Raw genomic sequence first — 25,074 nt, 5'->3', positions numbered from 1 at the left:
CAACCATTAATCTACTTTTTGCCTCTATGGATTTGCATCTGGATATTTCATGTAAGTAGAATCATACAATGTGTGGTATTTCGTGACTATCTTTTTTTCACTTAGCATAATGTTGTCAACATGATACGCATTGTAACATGTATCAGTACTTCAGTCCCTTCATGGCTTAATAATATTCCATTGTATGAAGATACCACATTTTGTTTATTCATTCATCAGTTATAGACAGGTGTGCATTTTTTTCACCTTTTGGCAATTATTAAAATGCTTCTAAGAATATTTATGTACCAGTTTTTGAATGGATATATGATTCTTGGGCATATACCTAGTAGTGGAATTGCTGGGTCATATGGCAACTCTATGTTTAACCATTTGATGAATTACCAAACTGTTTTCTAAAAACAGTGTACCATTTTACAATTCCACCAGCAATGCATGAGAAATCCAATTTCTCCACATCTTCACTGTGCTGGTCTGAAGCTGTTCTGTACCCCAGAAAAGGCCATGGTCTTTTAATCCATTCCTGTGGGTACAGACCTATTGTGGGTGCGACCTTTTGATTAGGTTGTTTCAACTGAGATGTGACCCACCCAATTCAAGGTGGGTCTTAATCCTTTAGTGGAGTACTTTATGAAGATAAAAGGCAGGAAAGGCCCAGAGAGCTCAGAGAGAAAAGTCCCAGAGATGCTAAGAGAGGACTCACAGAAGCTCAGAGAGGAGGCCATTGGAACCAGAAGCTGAAAACAATGAGACCCGCAAGTGAAGGATCAGGAGACCCCAGCCACGTGCCTCGCTAGCTGACAGAGGAACCCTGGATGCAAGCAGCCTGATTTCAGAGTCCAGGTATCATCCTGTTGTTGCCTTAATTTGTACATTTTCATGGCCTTAGAACTGTAAATTTTAAGTTAATAAATCCCATTGTAAAAGCCAATCCATTTCTGGCATAACAGCCAGTTTAACAAACTGAAGCACTCACCAACATACTTCTTTGTCTGTCTTGTTTTATTTTAGTCATCTTAGTAGGTGTGAAATGGAATCTCGTTGTGGTTAAGCTAATAAGTTTAATTAAGTTTACTAAGTTTTATTAAGTTTAATTTTAAAGTCTTTATCTGCTAACTCCCATATCTGGATCACATGAGAGTCTGCTTCTAAAATGATTCTTCTCTCACTCGATCATATGTTTCTCTGTCTTCACAGGCCAAATAGTTGTACAAAATACTGGACATTGAATATAAAAGAATCACAGAGGCACCAAATGATACTCTATTCCATCAAGAGTGGGTTCATCCTGTCTTCTGCTATGGAACTGGGTTGGGGTGGGAACTAATCACATCAATCCAAACAGGAACTGAGCAGGCTTTAAGACAGGGTTACAATTTTGGTAAGCATCAGCCCACTTCTGGTTCACCACTGAACCTAAGGGGTGACCCTCCTGGGCTTTCAATTGAGACCCTGATGGGTTTTGTCACTCCAGTCCTGTGTAACCAACCAAAGCTCTGCTGACTCCCAGCAGCATCCTTCTGCCTGAAACAAACCTAGATTCTCAGCTTCTTGCTCACAGGAAAACATAGCTACAAACCCTCAGCTCACCTTTGAAAGGTTCTCCCTTCTCTAGAATTTTAATCCTTCTTGTCCCAGTTGCTTCTGTAGCTCTTTGATAAAATTAAACTTATTTTTTATTTATCTGATTTCCCTAGTAGTTTTCAATGGAAAATTGACCTATCACAAATTACTCCATATTCCTCATAAGCAAAGTCTCCCAAATACCTTGCATGCTACTAACAGTTTATTCTTTCTAGAATATCACCTCCCTACCCCCACCCCCAGCTCCATTATCCACAACACCCAAATTCTGCCACGAGGATCAAGGATATTTACTTTACTCCACAGAAGCTTCTGCTCTAATATGGACGTTTAAAAATAGGACATGGAATCTTAAAATCAGTAAATAAAAAGAAACCCAGCAATCCCCCTTTATAGGAATCCATCCTATAAAAACATTTTCACACATGTAAAATGACAAATGTTCAATATTATTCTCTATATCACTGTTAATAAATAACATCAGAAACTACTTTACTGTATAGGAATAAAGGTCCAGAAAACTATGCTACATCTACTAAACAGAATGCCAGACTGCTATTAAAATGAATGAGGAAAAGGTTCTGTTTGGATAAGAGCAGCACAGCTTGTACTGGACTATCCTCCCCCAAGAAACAAGGATAAACTCTGGACAGAAAAAAAAAGAGGGAAAACCTATCTGAAGCCACTGGAAAACAACAAAACACAGGCAAAAATTGGAAGAGAACTTCACTTCAAAGAAAGGAACAGCATTAGGTAAACTTCCTCATTGTAGGTATTTTTGTTTGAGAGAAAACCTAAAGGGGGCAGCTAAAACTTAAATAAAAAATTACAGTCTTCCAGGTTGAACAATAAAGACAGAGTTCAAGCAATATGACAGAAACCACTCTCTATAACATACCATTCAGAATGTCTGGGATTAAACCCAACAATACCAAAACATATAAAGAGGTAAATGTGACCCATACTCTAGAGAAAAGGCAATCAATGGAGACTGGACCAAAGATAACCCAAATGCTGGAATAAGCAGGTAAGGAAAGACAGCTGTTGTAACTACGCTCAAAAATATAAAAGTTAATACATTCATAAATAATAAATAGACGATCTCAGCAGAGAATATTAACTAGAAAGAGAAGCAAATGTAAAAATTAGACATAAAAACATGACATTGAAATTAAAAATTCACTGGATGTACATAATAGAAGATTGTAAATGACAGAAGAGTCAGTGAACATAAATTAAAGCAATAGAAATCAACCTGAGAGACAAAGATTAAAGACCTGTAAAGCACTACCAAAGGATTAACATACAGAAGAAAAGTGAAAGAATGGGCAGAAAAAAAATTTATAAGGAATAAATTGACAAAAACCCAAAAATACTATGAAAGAGAAAAAATTTCAGATCAAGCTCAGCAACCCCAAACAGCAATAAAACAAAACAAAAATATTCTATGCCTAGACACATCAAAGTTAAACTGCTAAAAACCAAAGATGCTCAACATCAGTACAGGGAAATGAACATCAAAACCATAATGCGATACCATTTCACACCCATTTGAATGGCTACTATTAAAAAAAAAAAAAAAGACAGAAAAATAAGTGTTAGAGAGGATGCAGAGAAATAGAAACATTCATTCATTCATTGCTGGTGGCAATGTAAAATGGTGCAGCCACTGTGGAAGACAGTTTGGCAGTTCCTCAGAAAGTTAAGTATAAAACTACCATATGACCAGGCAATCATGCATCTAGGTATGTACCCAAAAGAACTGAAAGCAGGGACTTGAACATACATCTGCAAATCGATGTTCACAGTGCTATTATTCACAATTGCCAGAAGATAAAGAAAGATTTTTGTAATAACCAAAGGCAGGAAAGATTATAAAAGCAAAAACAATAAAATAAAACCTAATAGTATTAAGGTAATAAGGTACCCTGCATATGCAATAAGATAATACACTCAAAAAGATTAAGAATTTAAAAAACACAGTTTCAAAAACTTACCCCTTCTGCTTCAAAGGTAATTCAAGTTTAAATATAGTAGCATCATTAACAACTGCTTTATATGCCTGTAAATAATAATTTGAAATTAAATATGAACAATTATTTTCAAATATTTAAATACAAAAAAAAGTTACACTTACAAAAACACATTAAGAATATAAACTAGTTTTGATTTTTAATGGTATATCTACCATGATAGAATTTTTCATGTCAAAGCCTTTAGCATGCAATTTGTCATAGTATTATCATCATTGACTACTGGGGCCTTAATGCTACCTAACAACCACATTTTCACTAGTTCATTCATTCCCTTATAGTCCTAGACAGTGTTTTCATGCCATCCCCTTTCTTCTCAAATCTCCAATATTTCTTCCCCCAAGTACACTGTCACCTAATTATGTGGCTTCCTATTTCACTGAGAAAGCTGAAGTAAACAGAAAAGAACTCCCACAGATCACCAACCATGTGACTAAATCTATGCTCATATACTCTGCCTTGTCTCTTACTACCATGTATAAACTATTCTTGCTCCAAAGCAGACACCAGCCCTTTTGCTTAAGACCCCATTCCCTCTGGTCAAGCAATTCCCTCTTATTTTCTCCTCATCATTAATTTTTCCCTCTCCACCAGTTCTGTCCCCTCATTATGCAAACATATATTTTTTTTACATGTTAAAAATGCACTCAAGGCTTTGTCTACCTTCATCTACTGCCTTATTTCTCTCCCTCCCTCTAAGCTAAACTCTTTGAAGAATTATCTAACTCGCTATCTCCAATTTCTCTCCTGCCATTCTTATTTTAAACCACTGTAATCAGACTTTTACACAACCACTCCACCCAAGTATTCTTGTCAAAGTCACCGGCAACTCCAAGGCCGCTGAAGACAATGTCTAACCCCCATCTTTCCTGACTGTCAGCAACATTTTAAAACCAGATCATGCCCTATTCTTGAAAGTACTTTTTTCACTTGTTTTATAGCACACCACACCCTCCTGCTCATTTTCCTTTGCTGATTCCTCATCTTTCTGATAACTCATGTCAGAATGTCCTGAGCCAGTCCCTGAATCTATACTCTTTTCGTTCTTCACTTGTTACTTTGGTGATTATATCCAGTCTCAGAGCTTTGAATACCATCTGTATGCTGAAGATTCCAAACTTATCTAGCCAGCCCCATTCTATCACTTAAACCTAAGACTCAAAATTTCCACATGAATGGATGTTTAATAGACATTTCAAAATTACCTTGCCCAAAACTGAGTTCCTGATCTCTCTGCACCTATCTCTGTATCCCTATCTCTCTGCACATCTTTCCAACGATCAGAGCAAAAACCTGAATGTCCTCCTTAACTGCACTCTATCACATTTCACATTTGATTCCTGAGCAAATCCTGTATACTCTCATGATATAATCAGAATTCCATCAACTTTTGATTACCCCCACCCACTATCACTCTGGGCCAACCTCCCTATTTTTGTAGGCCATTCAATTTAAGATATCAAACCACCCTACAACCTCCATATTCCCTTCACCCCTTCCGTACTTTACTTATTTATTTATTTTAAAACAGACAAACTAAAGTTAGTGAAAAAAAATCTACCTTGGGAAGCAATAAAAGGTAGTAGAAGAAGGAAAAAAACTAATGGCAATTTCTAGTGGTATGCTTAAGATATCTTAAAAGACACTATTCTAAAGATAAAACTATGTTTTATTATCATTACCCCATACTAGTGAGGATGCAAAAAGTGGGTATGCAATGTAAATGCCAGGTACCTAGAATGCAAGTGAAAATGGGAAGTAATTCTTACAGGAGCCTTATGAGAGAACAGATTGTGACAGCTTGTGGTGAGGAGGCAGTGTATCAAGGAAGTTCCATGGGAAGTATACTTTGAGTAGGGTCGAAAAGGATCAACAGGGATTCAATAATCAATACTACTAAAAAATAAGAAGACATTCTTTTTTGTTGTCATTGAGGGAAAAATATTTTATTGAAATAATTTAGATAACTTGACTGTTTAACTCTACTATGAAAATATATACTAATAAAAATGACATAACCAAAAAAAAAACAAATGGTAAATTTTTTTTTTAATTTTGTTATTAGGATTTTTTTGATGTAACATCTCCGAAAGTACAGTATATAGCTGCAAGAATGGTGGTTACTGTGAAATGGACATGTACATGTGGAGAAAATGTCAAGAGTGCAGACTGAAAAAGTATAAGGCAAGGGAGACATTGTTGGAAAAAGGAGGAAGAAAACAACTTTCTAGCTCAATTCCAGCTCACATGCAGAGCCAATGTTTACAAAAACATGACTGCTCTCCACTGATGAAGAAGTAGAGTTCCTAGGTTTGTACCTTGCAACTTAATAGCATAATGAAGCAAGGTTTCTTATTAAGAGTAAATTATGAGAGTAATATTTTAAAACAAAGTGTTAATATATATATAGGAATATATACCTTATCTCTTGCAGTAAGAAATCGTGGATCATCTTGAAAAGCTTCTTTGACCAGTTTACTAAATCTATTAAATAGTGTAAGTAACTGTTCAACATATTTCTCAGAATCCTAGAAATGAAATGTTTTATATTCAATTGATGTTTTTAAAAGGAAAAGAACAATACAACAATAATTGAGATAATATGAACACACTTGTAATAAAATCTGTAGCTTTTAAATTGGGGAATTTTTTCCTTAAAAATGAAATTAAAAGGTGTCTCCAATATTACTGTTTTGTTATTTAAATTACTATTTTAAATATCTGATCCTACATTTTAAAAATAATCTTAACATACATTTATCATTGCCATTGGAAGAAAAACTTACAGTAGTAATAGTTTCAGCAGCTGCTACCATATCTGCAAGGCCAGCACTAATGATATGTTCTTCCAAGTCTTTCAACATTGGCTCTATCCCATTAGGAACTTTGTCCATCAATGAAAACATTAAATGTAATTCTGAAAAAATACAACAAACTAATGTAAGCATTTCATCCACTGGAATTAATTTTTCTTTCAGATTAACATCATGGGTTTAGAATGCCTATGGCAGTAACAATTAATGGAATCCTTCGGGTATAATTGGTTTAGGGGTTGTTGCAGTAAACAGGATTTCCTGATCTACCTCTCAGTTTAACAAAAATTATAAAATTTAAAAAAAAAAAACCATCTGATTAAAAGTGATCATATTCTGCAAAACCCAGATCCTCTTAAGAGATGAAGTCATGGGATGATGGGATATTTTTTATTCTAAGAAGAACAAAAGTTTATGCAAAAGATTAGTGCATTTCATAAAGTAGGTACAATATTAATATGCAGCCATATCATTAAGGGATAAAAATTACAAACCACTTTCTTATATGTTATACTACCTCATAGTACTGATTACCACTAAATAAATACTTTCAAAGGGAGTCCAATAGGAACAGACAAAATTCTATTTTGATTGGCATATGGCAATTCAAATACTGCATGTATGCCAATGAACATCTTACTTTCCACTACAGAGTTGCTCCTAAATAGTGTATGAACTTACGTGAACTGAAATACAAACTTTAAATGCAATTAGAAATTTAATGGAAACTTGCTGTTAGGCACAATAAAATCTGGAGAGCAATACATCAAAAGGTTAAAAGTGGTTATCTCTGGATAGTAGACACATGGGTAAAAAAATGTTCTTAACTTTTTATTTTGAAATAATTTCAAACTTACAGGACAGCTGCAAAAATAATACAAACCCCAAAGAGAGAGTGCCAGCATACTCCCAATCCCCATATACTGAGATCCACCAATTTTAACATTTTACCACCTTTGCCACATCATTCTCTAGCTAGTAGCTAGTTATCTTTCTACTTATTTCTCTATATATCATTCTACCTGTTTATCTATCTATCTTCTTAATATATGAGAGCAGGTTGCACATATCCTACTACTTGAACACATAATACTTCCATGTACATTTCCTACAAAAATTCACTTATCAAGTTCAAGAAATTTAATGTTGATATAAAGTTTACATTTTATATTTCAATTGTTTCTTATGTCCCAGTAATGTTCTTTTGAGCCATTTATGCCCCATTCTTACATCTCATCCAGTGTCACCTATTGCATTTAATTGTCATTAGCACTTTAGTTACTCTTTCTTCCTTTTTTATTAATTTAGGAAACATAATATACAACTAAATCTTCCCATCCCAATTCCTCCCAAGCATACCAGTCAGTGGAATTAATCATATTCACAATGTTCCATTATCTTCACCACCATCCATTACTAGAACTTTCCTTTCACCCCAAACAGAAACTCTATGATCATTTTGCATTAATTCCTCCGTATAGGTAAATTTTATATATTCTTTGTGTTTTTTTAATGAATTTGTTACCCCCACCCCCAATCTTTATTAAGAAAACATTTAGCTAATACAAAAGAATACACTTTAGAAATCTCAAATTGTAAAATATTTTGGTGGGGGAGGAAATGAAGATTATTAACATGAAGTGTTTTATTACTTTCTAAAAAGATTCCACAAGGTTTCACACAAAAGTCAAATATCTAGTTCTATCCTATTCTACATGTTTACAATGTAAATTGGCCTTAAAAAACAGTCTTACTTTGGAGAACAAATGGAAATTCATATACAAAAGAAAAGTAGGGTTAATCTTAAGGGGGAAAAGTGTTTAAACAGTTTAGAAATTCCTTAACAGTGTTTCTACCTGTGCTAAGTATTTTATTACGGTCTCTAAACACAGTTCACTTTAACAAATATACCTATACATAAAAGAACGACCTAATTGGCAATTTATTAAGTGATTTGCTTCAAAGATACCCTCTTAAAAGATTATGATAACTTTATGTGATGTTTTACCTACTTTCAGTTTCATTTCGCTTGATCATGCCTTGGCACTCTGCTAAGATAGTCTCTTTAAAGGATGTCACCAGGGCATTTACACAGCATTCCATGAGCTGAAATATAACAAAAATTGGTCAAAAACACTATAAGCTTTTTAGCACAAATCTATTCCAACTCAAAAAATAAAACCAATTTCCTCCACAGCAGAAAAAAATACTAAATATTCTAAAAGTAGATTTTACTTACCTGCACTACAGGATAAATGAAGCGGCATACTGTAAGTCAGTTTACCTCTTAAGTATATTCACCCCACCCCACACCCACCCCTGGGAAAAAGTCACAGAACTTAGGTTCTCTTTAAAAGTTACAACAGCTCATAAAGTTGACACCCCTTTTCAACATAAACAGGTTAGGTGGTCATGGCCTAGACATCCCTGAAGATGAGGAAAGTGATAAAACTAGAGGAAGGGGTAACAACAGACAAGATGGAATTTAACAAAGGATTATGAAAACTGAATCTTTACATAATTTTCTTTTTCTTAGTTGCTAGGGTAGTAGAATAGCTAGAAGGAAAGAACCGAAATGGTGGAATTGTAACACATTAACATCCTTTGAAATTTATTCTATAGCTTCTTGTTAAACTGTAATTTGAAAGTTATACCTTTTGAATATATGTTATATTTCACAATAAAGAAATAACTGAAACCATGGTAATATAATTCATAACAACTTTGGAAATTTCCTATATATCTACTTGTTAAATAATACTTTGAAAGACACTGCTTTTTTGTATATATGTTATATTTCATAATAAGGAAATAACTGAAAGTGTGGAACTGCAACCTATAATATTTTTTGAAATTTGCTCTCTAACTACTTGTTAAACTGTACTTGGAAAGTTATCACTTCTATGTATATATGTTATATTCGACAATAAAAAAAAGATTTTAAAAAGTTACAACAAATGTCTTCAAGGAGGGAAGAAAAATACTAAAAATATATACATACAGAATGAAAAAGTCAATTTTGATTAACTCTCATCTGGAGAGAACATGTGTTGGAATTAAATTCCAGAATTCTAAAAGTATGAATATATCATTCAACAAACCATTATTGGGTCCCAACTATTGCAGGCACCAAAGAAGTGTTTAGGAGACAAAGAAGAGCTAAGTTATAACCTCTGCTCTTAAGGAGATCACTGTCTAATGGGGGGGGGGGACAAACGTACACTGATACATTTAATAAAACACAGTTAAGTGACGTTACACACAAAAAACAACAAAGCCAAACAAATAAGAGAAAACTACCTCTTAAAAAAAGGCGTCATCCACTAGATGATATTTAAATTGGATCTTGAAAGAGAAGTGTTAAGTCCTAAAATGAACTATTAAGGAAACAATAAGTTCAATATAGTAGGGAAGAGACAGACAGTGGAAGAAAAGGCTAGAAAGGTAGACTTCAGCCAGATTATGAATGAAAATACATGGTTTGAGATTTTATTCTATAAGTAGGAAATGAAGAACCAAAGGTTTTTAAACAGATTAACATAATGAGCTTCACCCTGCCCCTCCTCAAAAAGGTCATTTTATAAAGATCGGTCTTAATGGCAGTAAGGCAGGTGGTATGGTGGGAGGGAGGCTGGTAAAAAGACTGCAATATTCCAAATAAAATGGCAAGGTCTAGCGTTCTAGGTGGTCCTCAGAAAAATCTCCTAAGTGGGGCAGATTTCTACTACGATCTACTCCTCTTGCAGGGATCAAATATTAACTGGTTGTGAGTAATGAAGCAAGGTACACTAAGGCTGATTATCTCTTTTGGAAAACAGATCATCTATCTGGATTAAGGCAGGGAATTATGGGTGCCTTAAAAGTCCTTTGTTAAAAATTCCTGTTGGATTTGACATAATGTTGATAATTGAAGTTGGATTTAGGTAATGGAGTTTCATTATACTATCCTCTGTATTTCTGTAAACATTAAAAATTTTCCATAATAAAAGTTTTTTCAAGTCTCTCTTCAAGAACTAGACTAACAACCTTTTTAACTCGTGTTCTCAATTTCTGTCCTAAGGAAAATAACACACACAAAGTGGTTCAGAAATTCTTGCCTTGTCAAAAATGGGGAATTCTGCCCCAATGACTGAGTAAACTCATTCTAAACCAGCTCTGGATTATGCACAGCGGAACACTCCCTTCAGCAGCTGAGACCACATGCAAAAGAGGTAAATCTATCTACAGAAAATTAATGGGAAGCAAAGACCACAATCTAAATAAGCTGCAAGCCTTGGTTACTTGGTTTTATTTTGTTTCCCTGAAAACTTACACCTGTCCTGTTCAGTGGTAGGCAAAATTTTGCAGATTCCCAAAATCCAGACCAAGTGTATTTGAAACTATTTGTTAAGAAATCAGTTTTAATGGCTTGTGACCAACTTTTTCATTAGTAACACAGAAAGAACAAAAATATCAGAGTGCATCACACATAATAACAATAAAATATAAACAATAAATTATTTCATAAAACTTTTATTTCAGATATCTACAAATGAACACACAGTATACATATATATACTAAGCCAAAATATAAAACCTAGTTTTTATAGTGGTTTATAATGAAGACTAAAAGGAAAGGCCAAACTGGCAAGATAATTGAAGCAAACTAAATGGAATTTGGTAACTACTTAGATGAAAGGGGTTAGGGTGGGGTGGGGGGGTTTAATTGAAGCAGTTTCTAGCTTGAGTGGTTAAATGAATAAATATTATACAGGTACCTTTTAATGAGCACTTATTCCATTACAGGCAGTGTTCCAAATGCTTTATATATATTATCTCATTTAATCCACCTTATCAAACTTATGAAGCAGGTATTTAACATAAGAATAAACAAGCTTAGAAGGGTGAAGTAACTTGCAAATGTTGCACAATTCCTAAGGTCTTGAGCTGTAATCTGAGGCTAGGTATGTGACTCCACAGCCTCCATCTTTTATTACTACACTAATAGGGAGAGCAAATATATACTTAGTAATGGCTACATGCTCAGAATTGAGTCAAATGTTGTCAAGAATAGAGAAGTACAAAATATGGTTCACACCTTCAATAAACGATCTTAAAATTCAGTTGGGAAAATATGACTATACACCTAAAAATGTGTATGTATTCCACATGATAGAGGTAGAAGAAGTTCAATCTCATGAATAAGTAATCAAGTAGAAATAAATACATCATTATTATACTATAAGCTTCACAAGGACAGGAACTGTGTTCTGTCCACAAACTTTTTACTGATGGTTTTGCACCCAGTTGGTGCTTCATAAATAACACAACAAAAAAAGCATACAATTTGCTACTAAATCAAATGGTAATACCAATAGGTACCGTTAGAATTCAAATAAGAAGAAAACTGATGAAAGTTAGAGAATTTGAGGATTACTTCATTGCAAGATGGTACATAAGGATTCTGAAGGATATGAAATAGGCAGAAGAAAAAGAAAACGAATCCAATAAAAAAAGTGAATAGCATGAGTTACATGAATGAGGAAATAAGTCTACTGGAGTAGAAAGACACCAGCTGGACTATATTAAAAAGTAAAATTAGAAAAATAGGTTAAGACCAAATTATAAAGTCTTGAATATCAGGGATAGGAAATACTACTACTCTGGTTTTTTGAATAAAGAAGTAAAATAATGAAAATGATGTTATAAAAAATTATTTTGTGAATTCACAAAGAAATATATATGGCCAATAATAAGAATAAAGGTACTGTGATGGTTGGGTTCATGTGTCAACTTGGCTAGGTGGCCTAGCTGTCTGGTCAAGCGGGCACTGGCCTGACGATTCCTGTGAGGCTATTTGAGGCTGGTTGGTTTGTCGGATCATCAGTCAATTGACTGCAGCTGACTGATGACTCATCAAGGGGCATGCTTCCACAGTGAGAGAATGCAATTGGCTGGATTTGGTCCGGGTGATCAGTTGGAGGCTTATAAGCCGGACAGTTAGAAAACCTTCACTTCTTCTTCAGCTGCTCAGTGAAGCTTTTCCTGGGGAGCTAGTCAAAGTTGTCGGTTCGTTTCCTGAGGAGTTCTTCAAAGTTGCCGGTTCGTTTCCTGAGGATTTCGTCAAAGTTGTCGGTTCGTTTCCCGAGGAGTTCATCGGACGTCTTCCTTGGAGTTGACAGCTTGTTGACGGCTCTGCAGAATTTGGACTCGTGCGCTCCCGCAGTTGCGTGAGTCACTTTTACAATTTGATAATAAGAGACATCTCTCATTGATTCTGCTTCCAAGGAGAACCCTAACTAATACAGGTACTCAGCCTCATTAGTAATTTTTATATGCATGTAAAAAGTTGTTTTCAATCTATCATACTTGGGTGCTGATGTGCTAGCAGACATGGGGGACTGATGGTTTGATGGGCTGAGCCCTAATCGTGGGACTTGCCCTCGGGAGGACTGTTGCTACAGAGGAGAGGCTGGGCCTGCTTATAATTGTGCCTGGGAGCCTCCTCCTGAATGCCTCTTTGTTTCTCAGATGTGGCCCTCTCTCTCTAGCTAGGCCAACCCGGCAGGTGAAATCACTGCCCTTCCCCCTGCGAGGGACCTGACCTCCAGGGGTGTAAATCTCCCTGGCAACATGGAATATGACTCCTGGGGAGGAATGCATCATGGGATGGAGAACATCTTCTTGACCAAAAAGGGGGATGTGAAAGGAAATGAAATAAGCTACAGTGGCAGAGCGATTCCAAAGGGAGCCAAGAGGTCATTCTGGTGGGCACTCTTACGCATAATGTAGACAACCTTTTTTAGGTTCTGGTGAATTGGAGTAGCTACCAGTAGATGCCTGAACTATAAAACTACAACCCAGAACCCATGAATCTTGAAGACGATTGTATAAAAATGTAGCTTATGAGGGGTGACAATGGGATTGGGAAAGCCATATGGACCACACTCCCGTCTAGTTTATGGATGGATGAGTAGAAAAATAGGGGAAGGAAACAAGGAAAGAAACAAACAAACAAACAAAGGCACCCAGTGTTCTTTTTTACTTCAATTGTTCTTTTTCACTTTAATTATTATTCTTATTTGTGTGTGTGTGTGGTAATGAAGGTGTCAGGGATTGATTTTGGTGATGAATGCACAACTATGTAGTGGTATTGTGAACAATTGAATGTACGCTTTGTTTTGTATGACTGCGTGGTATGTGAATATATCTCAATAAAATGAATTAAAAAAATAAAATAAAATAAATCTATCATACTGACAGATTGGAGAACATTAAGATTAACAAAATTCAGATCAGCAAAAGTATGGATAAATAGGCATACCACCAATGGGATTACTTCTACATTTCTGAAGGTCAGTATGGTGTGATGTAGCAATCTGTAAAAGGTCCATACCACTAGAGCCTATAGAATCTTTTGGGATTTGCTCTATTGTGCCTTCAAGGTCTTCACCTTTCTGTATTTACCTTGAATCGCATAATAAGGAAAGAACTGAAACTGTGGAACTGTAACCCATAACAATTTTTGAAATTACCTATATGACTGCTTGTTGAGCTGTACAAGAGATACACCTTTCTGTATGTATATTTTACAATAATGGAAATGGCTGAAGTTGTGGAACTGCTGACCCATGACATTCTTTGAAATTTGCGCTCTGTGAAATCATACTATCACTGTTATGTACATATGATAAAGTTCACAATTAAAAAAATAAAAAATAAATAAATAAACAAATTTTAAAAAGGTTCCTACCCTTTGCTTCAGCAATCTCATTTCCGGGAATTTAATTAAAAGATATGCAAATTAAAAATACCAAGTGTGAGGAAAGATGTATGCATAAGGATGGGAAAAATACATGGGCATGTAAGGATGATCCAGGAAGTGCCATTTAAAAGGGAAAAATATAAACAATGAAAATCCCCATCATTAGAGGCCTGGATAGGCATATCATAGTACATATGTGTAACGAAATATTATATAGGCATTAAAAATAATGGGATAATGCAGAAGTTTTAGGACTAAAAATGTACAATGTCAGAAATTTTTAAAATCCTAGCATGCAGAAAGAAAGAAAAAAGGAAGAAACAGAGAGCAGTGGAAGAATGGAGGGGGGAGAGGGAGGAAAGGAAGGAAAAGAAAGGGGAAAAAAGACAAGAAGGAACAAGTATGACAAAATGTTAATTGTTGAATCTAGGAGATGGGTATGGAGGGTTCATTATACTATTTTCTCTACTTTTGTGTATATTTGAAAACTTTCATAATAAAGCTTTTAAAAAAATAAAGAGAATTATGACACAGATCCTTGTGTACTGAAAATGAATTTATGTAGGCAAAAAGAAGGGCAATTGCTTGATAGAGTTCTCTCCTTACTTCAAATGAATCTTGTCCTAAACAAGAGGGTCATTTCCTTGAGGTCAGAGACCACATTATTCCTCTTCTTTATTACCTCCCCATCATTTACCAAAGTACTACAAACACAGTCAAGCCTAAATACATACTTGTTAATTGGAAAATACATCTTAAATGGGAAGGATAGTGATAAACCAGCTCTCTCACCTTGTATTCCCTTTCTGTCTCCTTTTGCTAGCTTCCATGAAGAAAAAAACTTTTTGCCATATGCCATCAACTCCTGTATTTGTTTGCCTGAGATGAGCACAACTTCTAATCCATAGCAATCTCTCCCCAGAGGTCTGCAAGGTGAAACACTTTAACTATCAGTGTGCTTGATGTTTTACCTTCCTCTATAGATACAGACTGTATAAATGCTTTAAGGATGATGCCTGCCATAAAACACATTAGGCACTCAATAAGTATTTCTTGAATGAATGAACACGTAGGTCTGTTAAGATGAAAAATAGAACTATCTGTGACATAGGCAGGCTATGTGATATAGTTAAGATCTTTTAGTATACTCAATTTGCACTGAAATTTATTAAAAAGCAAAATAACAGTTGTGATATTCATTAGCTATGTAACTCTGCAGAAGTAATAATTTGCATTGGTTTCTTCAGCCATAAAGCTATATTGTTTAATTCAACTCAACAATACTCTTATGTTTCTTTAATTTAAGATTCTCCCTTAGGGAGGAACCTAAGATGGCAACTAGGTAAGACAGAGAAAAAAACACCTCCATGGAAAACACTAGATAAAAAAACAGAAAAGACCCAGAACACCACTTCCAAAGTAGCACCAGCTGGACAAGTTCTGCTAAAGCCACAGGGAACGTGCGTTTGGTGAAACCAGGAGTCTGCATTCCGAAACGAGTGAGTAAGTAGGCTGAATCCCTCGGCCACACTGCGTTGGGGGGAAACGGTGGGTTGGAGTTTTTAAAAAAATAAAAGAAGCCCAGGAACAGCTGCAGATAAGCCAGGAGCAGTCTGGACTAACGCCTCAGTGTCTGGGGTAGAGGATACCTCTTCCCACACCTACTGCTGATTGTCTTGCGTCCAGGGAAACAAAGGGGAGACGCACAACTTGCAGCCTCCCCAGCGGGCGGGGCTACTCCTGCCAGGGGCCGAACACACAGCACAGACCCCAGACAAGAAACCCAGCCTGACAGGGAGTCTTTCCCGCAGCACCACTCACGCGACACAATATCAGCCATGGACAGTGGCCTTGAATACACCCACGGCTGATTGTCCCGGAGCTGGGAGGGCAGAACTGTGTGGAAAGGCGGAAGTTAACGTGTCCCATTCAACCATCTTTGAAGCAGGCTGGGAACGCCCCTACATAGCCCAGCAGCCCAGGGCTTCCCTGGAGGCCGGCGCTCACTTGTGACATGGCATGGCCCGCCCCCCGTCAACAGAGGTCCTGGAAAAGCACAGGAAGGAGGGGGGAACTGCTCAGAAATCCCAGGGAACCTAAGCCAATACCAAGGACTTTTGTGTCAGCAGCAGAGAACAGCCTTAAATCTCCGGGAACACCTGGGAGGTTTGATTGTTAAACCTGCCCTTCCTCCCTAACCACTCAGGCACACGCCCCTCATTGAGGGCAGACAGCACCGACAACACACCCAAATTAAGTGCACCAATTGGACCCCAAAAGAATCAGATCCCCACATACCACAAAGTTGGGGAGAACTGACTTGAGGGGAATAAGTGACTCACGGACGCCATCTGCTGGTTAGTTAGAGAAAGTGTATGTCACCAAGCTGCAAGTCTAACAAATTAAAGATCAAGTAAAACAAATGCCAAGAGACCAAAAACAACAGAAAATCTTAAAGCATATAAAACCAGATGACACGGAGAACCCGAACCCAAACACTCAAATCAAAAGATCCGAAGACACACAGTTCCTGGCAGAATTAATCAAAGAACTACAGACAGGCAATGAGAGCATGGCATGGGATATAAAAGACTTGAAGAAGAGCATGGCACAGAAAATAAAAGACATAAAAAAGACCCTAGGAGAGCATAAAGAAGACATTGCAAGAGTAAATAAAAAACTAGAAGATCTTATGGAAATTAAAGAAACTGTAGGCCAAATTAAAAAGACTCTGGATACTCATAATACAAGATTAGAGGAAGCTGAGCAACAACTCAGCCTCCTCAAGGACCACAGAACAGAAAATGAAAGAACAAAAGAAAGAACAGGGAAAAAAATTGAAAAAATCGAAATGGATCTCAGGGATATGATAGATAAAATAAAACATCCAAATTTAAGAGTCATTGGTGTCCCAGAAGGGGAAGAGAAGGGTAAAGGTCTAGAAAGAGTATTCAAAGAAATTGTTGGGGAAAACTTCCCAAACCTTCTACACAATATAAATACACAAAGCATAAATGCAAACTCCAAATAGAATAAATCCAAATAAACCCACTCCAAGACATATTCTGATCAGACTGTCAAATACTGAAGAGAAGGAGCAAGTTCGGAAAGCACCAAGAGAAAAGCAATTCACCACATACAAAGGAAACAACATAAGACTAAGTAATGACTACTCAGCAGCCACCATGGAGGCGAAAAGGCAGTGGCATGACATATTTAAAATTCTGAGAGAGGAAAATTTCCAACCAAGAATACTTTATCCAGCAAAACTCTCCTTCAAATTTGAGGGAGAGCTTAAATTTTTCACAGACAAAGAAATGCTAAGAGAATTTGCTAACGAGACCTGCACTACTTCAGATACTAAAGCAAGCCCTACCAACAGAGAAACAAAGAAATGAAAGAGAGATATAGAGACTTTTAACAGACATATATAGAATATTACATCCCAGGTCACCGGGACACATGTTCTTCACTAGTGATCACGGATCTTTCTCCAGAATGGACTGTATGCGGGGACATAAAAACAAGCCTCAATAAAATAAAAAATAAAAAAATGAGTTTGTTCAAAGCACATTCTCCGACCACAATGGAATACAAATAGAAGTCAATAACCATCAGAGACTTGGAGAATTCACAAACACCTGAAAGATAAAAATGAGGGGGAAATGAAAACATTCCCAGACAATCAAAAGCTGAAGATCTTCATCACCAGTAGATCAGTCCTAAGAAGGCTGAAAGGAAGGGACACTAAACAGTTGACTGAAACCACATGAAGAAATAAAGATTTCCAGTAAAGATCACATGGTAAATATAAAGACCATTACTACTGTATTGTTGATTTATAACTCCACTATTTACTTCCTACAGGATTTAAAATACATAAACTGTAATGATAAATCGGTGATTTTGGACTCAATGTAAAATATGTAATTCTTGACAAGAACTACATAAAGGTGGGGGAATGGAGGAGTATAGGAACACAGTTTACGTGTCCTATTGAAGTTAAGTTGGTTTCAAAGAAAAACAAGATTGTTATAGATTTAAGAGGTTAATTTTAAGCCCCATGGTAAACACAAAGGAAGTATCAAAGAATATGACCAAAGAGATGAAAAGTAGAGTAGGGGTTCTAAGAAGTGGGGGAAGGGGCAATGGGGAGTTAAGAAATGAGAGTAGGGGCTTTGGTTTGGGGTGAAGGGAAACTTCTAGAAATGGATGGTCAGAAGGTGACAGCATTGCAACATTCTAAATGTGATTAATCCCACTAAGGGAATGCTAGGGAGGGGTGGAATAGGAAGATTTAGGCTATATACATCTTTCCACAATTGAAAAAAAAATAAGACAGTCTAAATAGATGAAAATTAAATGCCAAGGATGATCCTGGAAGGGATCTGAGGTCGGAGGAGAGAAGGCTCAAAGGGGACACAGATGGGACACAAGAAAAAAAAAAAAAAAAAAGGAAATACAGAATGTAAGCTTTGTATCAATGCTGAATTTCTTGAACTTCTTAGCTGCGTTTAATGAGACTGCATAAAATAATGTTCTTGTTCATGGGAAAGGTATATGTGAATTACATTGTTTGTTCAAAGATATGTGCAGCTTGCTCTCATATGTTCAGAAGACAGAGCAATAGATGATGGGTGTTAGGGAGGGAGGGAGGGAGGGAGGGAGAGAGGGAGGGAAAGAAAGAGACAGTGGTGTGACAGGATCTTAAAGGTGATGGATCAGGGTATTGGGGGAGGGGGGGTCGGGGTATGATGGAATTCTATGTAGGGGGTTTGTACTGTTTTTACAACTGTTCCTGTAACTTATTTCAAAATAAAATTTATTATTAAAAAAAAAAGATTCTCCCTTATCATTATTAGGCCTTTATACATAAAACGATATCTGTAATGTATCCAAGAATTAATTCATTCTATGTGTGGTAGGCTGTTCTCAAAATTAACTTTTCTTGGCCTTTTTAACTTGGTTAAGATTTTTTTTCTACCATTACAACTGGTGGCACTTTCTTCATTTCTAAACTAGATATATACAAGTAACCCGTCATAGAGAGCAATGAGGAGTCACACTTGACCTCAACTCTTTGGATACTTCCTTAACCTGCTACCACCAACTCAATCTTTAGTCCATTACTCTATTCTATATGCAATCCATTTTATCCCAGTGTCACCTTGAGGACAGGGTCCAGGTTTATCTTATTATCCCCAACTATCACAAGGCCTAACACATATTTGGTGCATAATATATATTAATTGCCTGGCTTCAAGGATAATCAAGGTATGTAAAGTATCTAAAGTACTAACAGCCATAAACAAACATAAAGTCATTTTGGCTTTAATTTTTTTTTCACTCTTTTATTATTGTCACTTTTCACCATCAATATGCCTGGTCAGTACAATAGCTTCGTTACCCTATTTTGCTAATATACTGCTGCTGATCTGTTGTGGGCCCATTCAGTGATAATCAAGCTTGTTAGACTTGCGTGTAAAACTAGATCTGAGTAGTGCCTACAGGGTTCTTCTATAAGTAAAATTAGAAGAGTGGGGTGTCTGTACACATAATACAACACTTAGCTGCTCAAGACTCTTGAACTAACATACTTGCCAGGCTCTCCACTGAAATGCAAATAGGTCCTCTGGACAAGTCAAGTATTTCTATACTAGACATACTGCAAACACACGCCAAGTATGTTTACACACATCTGATCCAAGTTTGGGCCTTCAACCTAAGAGGCACTAATTAGAATTGGGCTAATTAAAACCAGTGGAGAAGACTCCTTTGTCTTCTCAGGTCACAAACTGTAAGGATAGGCTATCAGTAGCCCTAGTTCCCACTTATCAAAACCTATGTTCTGTAGGAGATAATGAAGCAGACCAACAGAAAAAAATATATATAAAAGTCCTGGCAGAGTCCTAAGTCCCTGAATCCAGATTTCCTTCATTTTCGTCTTAACCTAACATTTTCCAAAGTGAATTAAATGAACCAAGTCTCTTCTTTATATACCCCAAAGCACTTACCATTATCCTTAGGAACTTAGCCTCTAGAATTAGACTTAATTTGAACCTCAGCTTCACCATTTCCCATCTATATGAGTAAGGTCAAATATCCTGTACTTCTCTTAACTTCAGTTCCCTCATTTGAAAAACAGCAACAATAAGGGCACCTGTTTTCTGGTTCTACCTCCAAAATCCTGAATCCATCCACTTGTATATCCATCTTCACTACCATATATATCCATCTTCACTGCCATCAACATCTCTCACCTAGATTACTAGCCCAAATACCACACTACAGCCCAAATGCTTTTTTGTAATATAAAAATCAGATCACATCAGTACCCTGCTTAAAACCCTTGAATGGCTTCCCACTGCACCAAGCTCCTGCTTTCTTCTCTAACCTCATCTTGCACCACTCTCCCCTCACGCACTATGCTCTAGCCATACTAGTCTTCCTTCTCTTTTCCCAAAACATGCTAAGATCATTCACACTTCAAATTTCACACACAGTCTTCCCTCTGCCTGGAATGCTTTTGTCCCAGATCTTCCAAAGAGCTAGCTCTCCCATCATTCAGGTCTTAACTCCAATATCACTCCCTCAGAGAGACCTTCCCCTGACCACATGCCATAAAGTAAAAGTAATAGCAAGACAATTACCACCAATTCACTCTCTATCCCATTACATTATTTTATAAATAATCACTTATTAGTATATTTGTATACTTGCTCTTTTCTACCTCCACTAAAATGCTGATTCTGTAACAGCAAGGACTTTGTTTTGTTCATGCCACATCCCTTCTGTCTACTTCACCATAAGCACTAAATAAGTATCTGTTAAATGAATGAGTGTTCAATAAGTATAGGTCAAATGGGTTAATGAAAAATTGGAGGATTGTAATCTCTAGCTACAGGACCCTATTCCCCAATTAGCCAAAGGCAATATTCACCAATAAAACAAAACAGACAAGTTAAAAAAAACCTAATAACTTTCACCCACATCCCATGGAACATCAGATTGGAAGGAGAGCAGTTCAGTGGAAAGACCATTAGTTTGGAGCCAGGACGATAACTGTAACTCATCATTAAAAAACATAATACTTAAGACAATGACTGCTCATTACTTCAAGAATTATTGCATAAGTTGCATGATTATTAATTACATACTTTTCCTTCCCAAAAATTCTAAGTTAAAATTCCTTAAGGGTCCTAAAGCTGTTTTAATTATATAATTATTCAAAAAACAGAGAGGGCCCTCAAAAATTAGCCCCCTCTCTCTGACTTTCTACTCAAATTTCTCCAATAACCCAAGCTAACATCTTCCAATCATCTCACAAGTCATTAAAATGTCCATTGATTCTTCCTTCAAAACACCTCTTACATCCCTTCCTTTCCATTCCTTTGTCTTCATACATCTAATGTGAAATACCTATTACATTATTCAAGACTGCTATAGTAACATTCTATTACTCTTATTGGAGCCAGTCTTCTACCTCTCCAAACCCTGTCATACACTGCATGACAGATGAATCCTCCAAAAATACACCTTTGACCCCCTAATCATAAACCTTCAAAGACTCTGCTCCAACTCTCTCTTTTGCAGCAAATCCTGAAATGAAACTTGCCCACACATCATTTCAAAATCAACATAATATTCTAATTATAACACACCAGAGAAATTAAAGTATAATTAGTCAATATGTATTTCAACCAGTAAATGCTTAGCCACAACTACACTAGAATAAAGTAGTGAGATACTTGCACCTATGTAGGATCATTAGGAATGTGAAAGCTACAAATGCAGCCCAACTGGTGTATCGGTGATTGAACTACCATAAGCAATATCACTAATGGTATTACAAATTTCTATTACTGAAAATTTCTTGTTAAGATTCCAAACAAAACAAAACACTATCTTTTCACAGTGTTAGGACCCCACTCCAAACAAGATGGTGGAGTGAGAAGCTTCAGGGCTCCATCCCCCAAAAGAAGCTTTGAGCAACCAGCAAAAACTGGCAGAAACATCTTTTTCAAAGTTCCAGAAAACTATTAAAGGACTGCAGTAAGAGGGTGAGTGCCAAATCAAGAAAAAGGCATCTTAAAAGCCGTAGGATCTTGTGGTGCCTTAACTGGCCCCTCTCCCACCCCTTACTGCCTGAGCAGAGCCACTGAGCTCCCAGAGCAGGTTCAGTTCTGATTCTGGAGGGAGCAGAGTAACCGTCCTGCACATACTGGGAGCATATATGTCTGGCTCAATCTGTCTGGTGGTGTTCTGAAGGACTGAAATAGGAACTCATTGCAGGCTCACCACTCCAGAATTGTTCCTGTGAGTAGAAAGCAGTTCACAAAGCTCTCTTTCAGAACACTGCGGGAGTGCAGTAAAGTCGGTATGCCTAGAGCAAGGTATTACTGGCTATAGGACACAGGATGCAGTGCCCAGGACCTTGTGGAAACTGTTTCCTAATGAGAGGGGACATTCCTATCTGTAAAAACAGGGAAAATTCCTAGGGCCACATGCACATGTCCAAGATAAGACCCATGTGCAGAAAGGACCAGGGAGCTCCCTATATTTTGGCCTTGAGTTACTCTCTAAATTCGTTGTATGCATAAGCTCTGAAAGGGAGTAGTCCCACAGGTAAATTTACAGAGACTAGGAAAGGTATTTTCTTTTTTATCCTTTTTGTTGTTGTTGTTAGCTCCTGGCATTCAAGGAGAACTCTGTCATAACACTAGCTGGATGTGAGCTTAAGGAATAGATGCAATAACGTGTTAATGTATCATAATATCCACATTTCAACAAAAGATTACTAAACATAAAGAAGCAGGAAATGATGGCCCAAAGGACAAGAATAAAGTCTGAGAAACCATCAGTGAAGAAGCTCAGACCTGGGACATTTCAGATAAAGACTTTTTAAAAACGGTCCTAATTATGCTCAAAGAGCTAAGGGAAAACATAGACAAAGAACAAAAGGAAATCAGGTAAACAATAGATGAACACAAAGAGGATATCAATAGCGATGGAAATTATGAAAAGAAACCAAATAGAGATAAAGACCACAGTAAGAGAAATTTAAATTTCCTAGAGGGATTCAACAGCAGACTGGAGCTGGAGGAACAAGGAATCAGATAACCTGAAGATAAGACAACTGTTATCATCCAGTCTGAGGAGCAGAAAGAGGAAAGAATGAAGAAAAGTGAACAGAGCCTGAGGAACCTGTGGCATACTATAAGCATACCAATTTACGCATTGTGGGAGTCCTAGAAAGAGAGAAAGGGGCAGAGAGAATGCTCAAAGAAATACTGGCTGAAAACCTTCCTAAATCAATGAAAGACATGAATATACACATCCAAAACACTTGATTAACTCCAAACAGGATAAACCTAAAGAGACCCACACAACATATCATAATCAAACTGTCAAAAGCCAAAGATAAAGAGGAAAGCTGCAAGAAAGAAGCATGTCAATAATATTAAGTGCCAATTTCTCTTCAGAAACCACGTAGGCTGCAAGAAGGCAGTGGAATGACATGTTTAAAGGGTCGAAAGCAAAAAATTTGCCAACCAAAAATTCTATATTTGACAAAACTGTCCTTAAAAAATGAGGGAAAGCTTAAGACATTCCCAGATAAACAAAAGTTAAGGGAGCTGGTCACCTCTAGATCAGCCCTACAAGGGATGTTAAAGAGAGTTCTGCAGTTTTAAAGGAAAGGACAGTAGAAAATAGATCAAAACTTCATAAAGAAATAAAGATGACCTGTAAGGTAACAACATGGATTAATTTAAAATGTATTTTAACATTTTAAAATAAAAGAAAGAGCACCTAAAGAGACAATAATAATTAAATGTATGTTAACTATACTTTTTACTTCCTACACGATATTAAAAACAAATACATAAAATGTAATGATAAATCAGTGGTTTTGGACACATAATGTATAAAAATGCAATTTGTGACAAGAACTACATAAAGGATGGGGGGGTGGAAGGGGCACAGGAACATAGTTTGTGTATACTATTGAAGTTAATTTTGTATCAAAGTAAACAAGAATGTTATAGGTTTAGGATATTAAATTTAAGCCCCATGGTAACTACAAGGAAAATATTGGAAAATATGCAGCCTCATAGACACTGAAATTAGGTTGCCAGGGGTGGGGACCAGGAGGAATGAGGAGTTAATGCATAATGGGTGTTGTGCTTCTGTTTGGAGAGAGAGGCAAGTTTTAGTAATGGAAGGTGGTGAGGGTACCACAATACTGTGAATGTAATTAATCTCAATGAATGGTATTGCTTCGGAATGGTTGAGATGGGAAAGTTTATGTTGAATATATGTTCCCACAATTAAAATAAAAGAAAGAGCACCTAAAGAGACAATGATAATTAAATGCAATGCATGATCCTGGATGGGATCTAGCAAGGGAGGAGAAAAGTCTCAAAAGGACATTATTGGAACATATATAAAAATTAGGATACAGACTGTAAGGTTTTTATCAATGTTAAATTTCTTGATCCTGATACCTTGATAAGGTTGTTACATAAAGATAAGTGAATATCCCTGTTCTTAGGAAATGTAAATGAAGAATTAAGTACTAAAGGAGCATGATGTATACAACTTACACTAAAGTGTTCAGAAAATGGATATGTAAATAGACAAAACATAAAGAGAGATGAATTGACTGATAGACAGATAGAATGATATGGCAAATGTGGCAAAATGTTAAAATTGGTAGATCTTGGTATCTGAGGGGATAGGGGTATTCGGAGTTCTCTGTATTTAACAGTTTGTATTATTTTTGTAACTGTTGTGTAAATCTGAAAGTATTTCAAAATAAAATGTTTTTTAAAAATACTACCTTTTAATTCTTTTTGGAGGCGGGGCAAGATGGCGGAGTGGTGAGGAGCAGAATTTCGTC

General features: G+C 36.5%; 1 protein-coding gene across 1 annotated transcript in view; it reads right to left on the bottom strand.

The window, feature by feature from the left end:
• Positions 1-25,074, bottom strand: part of CUL5 (cullin 5) — a 163,341-nt gene that overhangs the window by 25,634 nt on the left and 112,633 nt on the right. The window contains exons 8-11 of the mRNA XM_037841325.1: positions 8,443-8,536; positions 6,404-6,534; positions 6,038-6,145; positions 3,582-3,646 (exon numbers count right to left, since the gene is read on the bottom strand). Of these exons, the coding sequence (XP_037697253.1) occupies positions 3,582-3,646; positions 6,038-6,145; positions 6,404-6,534; positions 8,443-8,536 (398 nt within the window). The remainder of the gene's footprint in view (positions 1-3,581; positions 3,647-6,037; positions 6,146-6,403; positions 6,535-8,442; positions 8,537-25,074) is intronic.

Source organism: Choloepus didactylus, chromosome 6, assembly GCF_015220235.1.
Source record: "Choloepus didactylus isolate mChoDid1 chromosome 6, mChoDid1.pri, whole genome shotgun sequence".
Taxonomy (NCBI): domain Eukaryota; kingdom Metazoa; phylum Chordata; class Mammalia; order Pilosa; family Megalonychidae; genus Choloepus; species Choloepus didactylus.
This window is presented reverse-complemented; position numbering and strand designations above follow the sequence as displayed.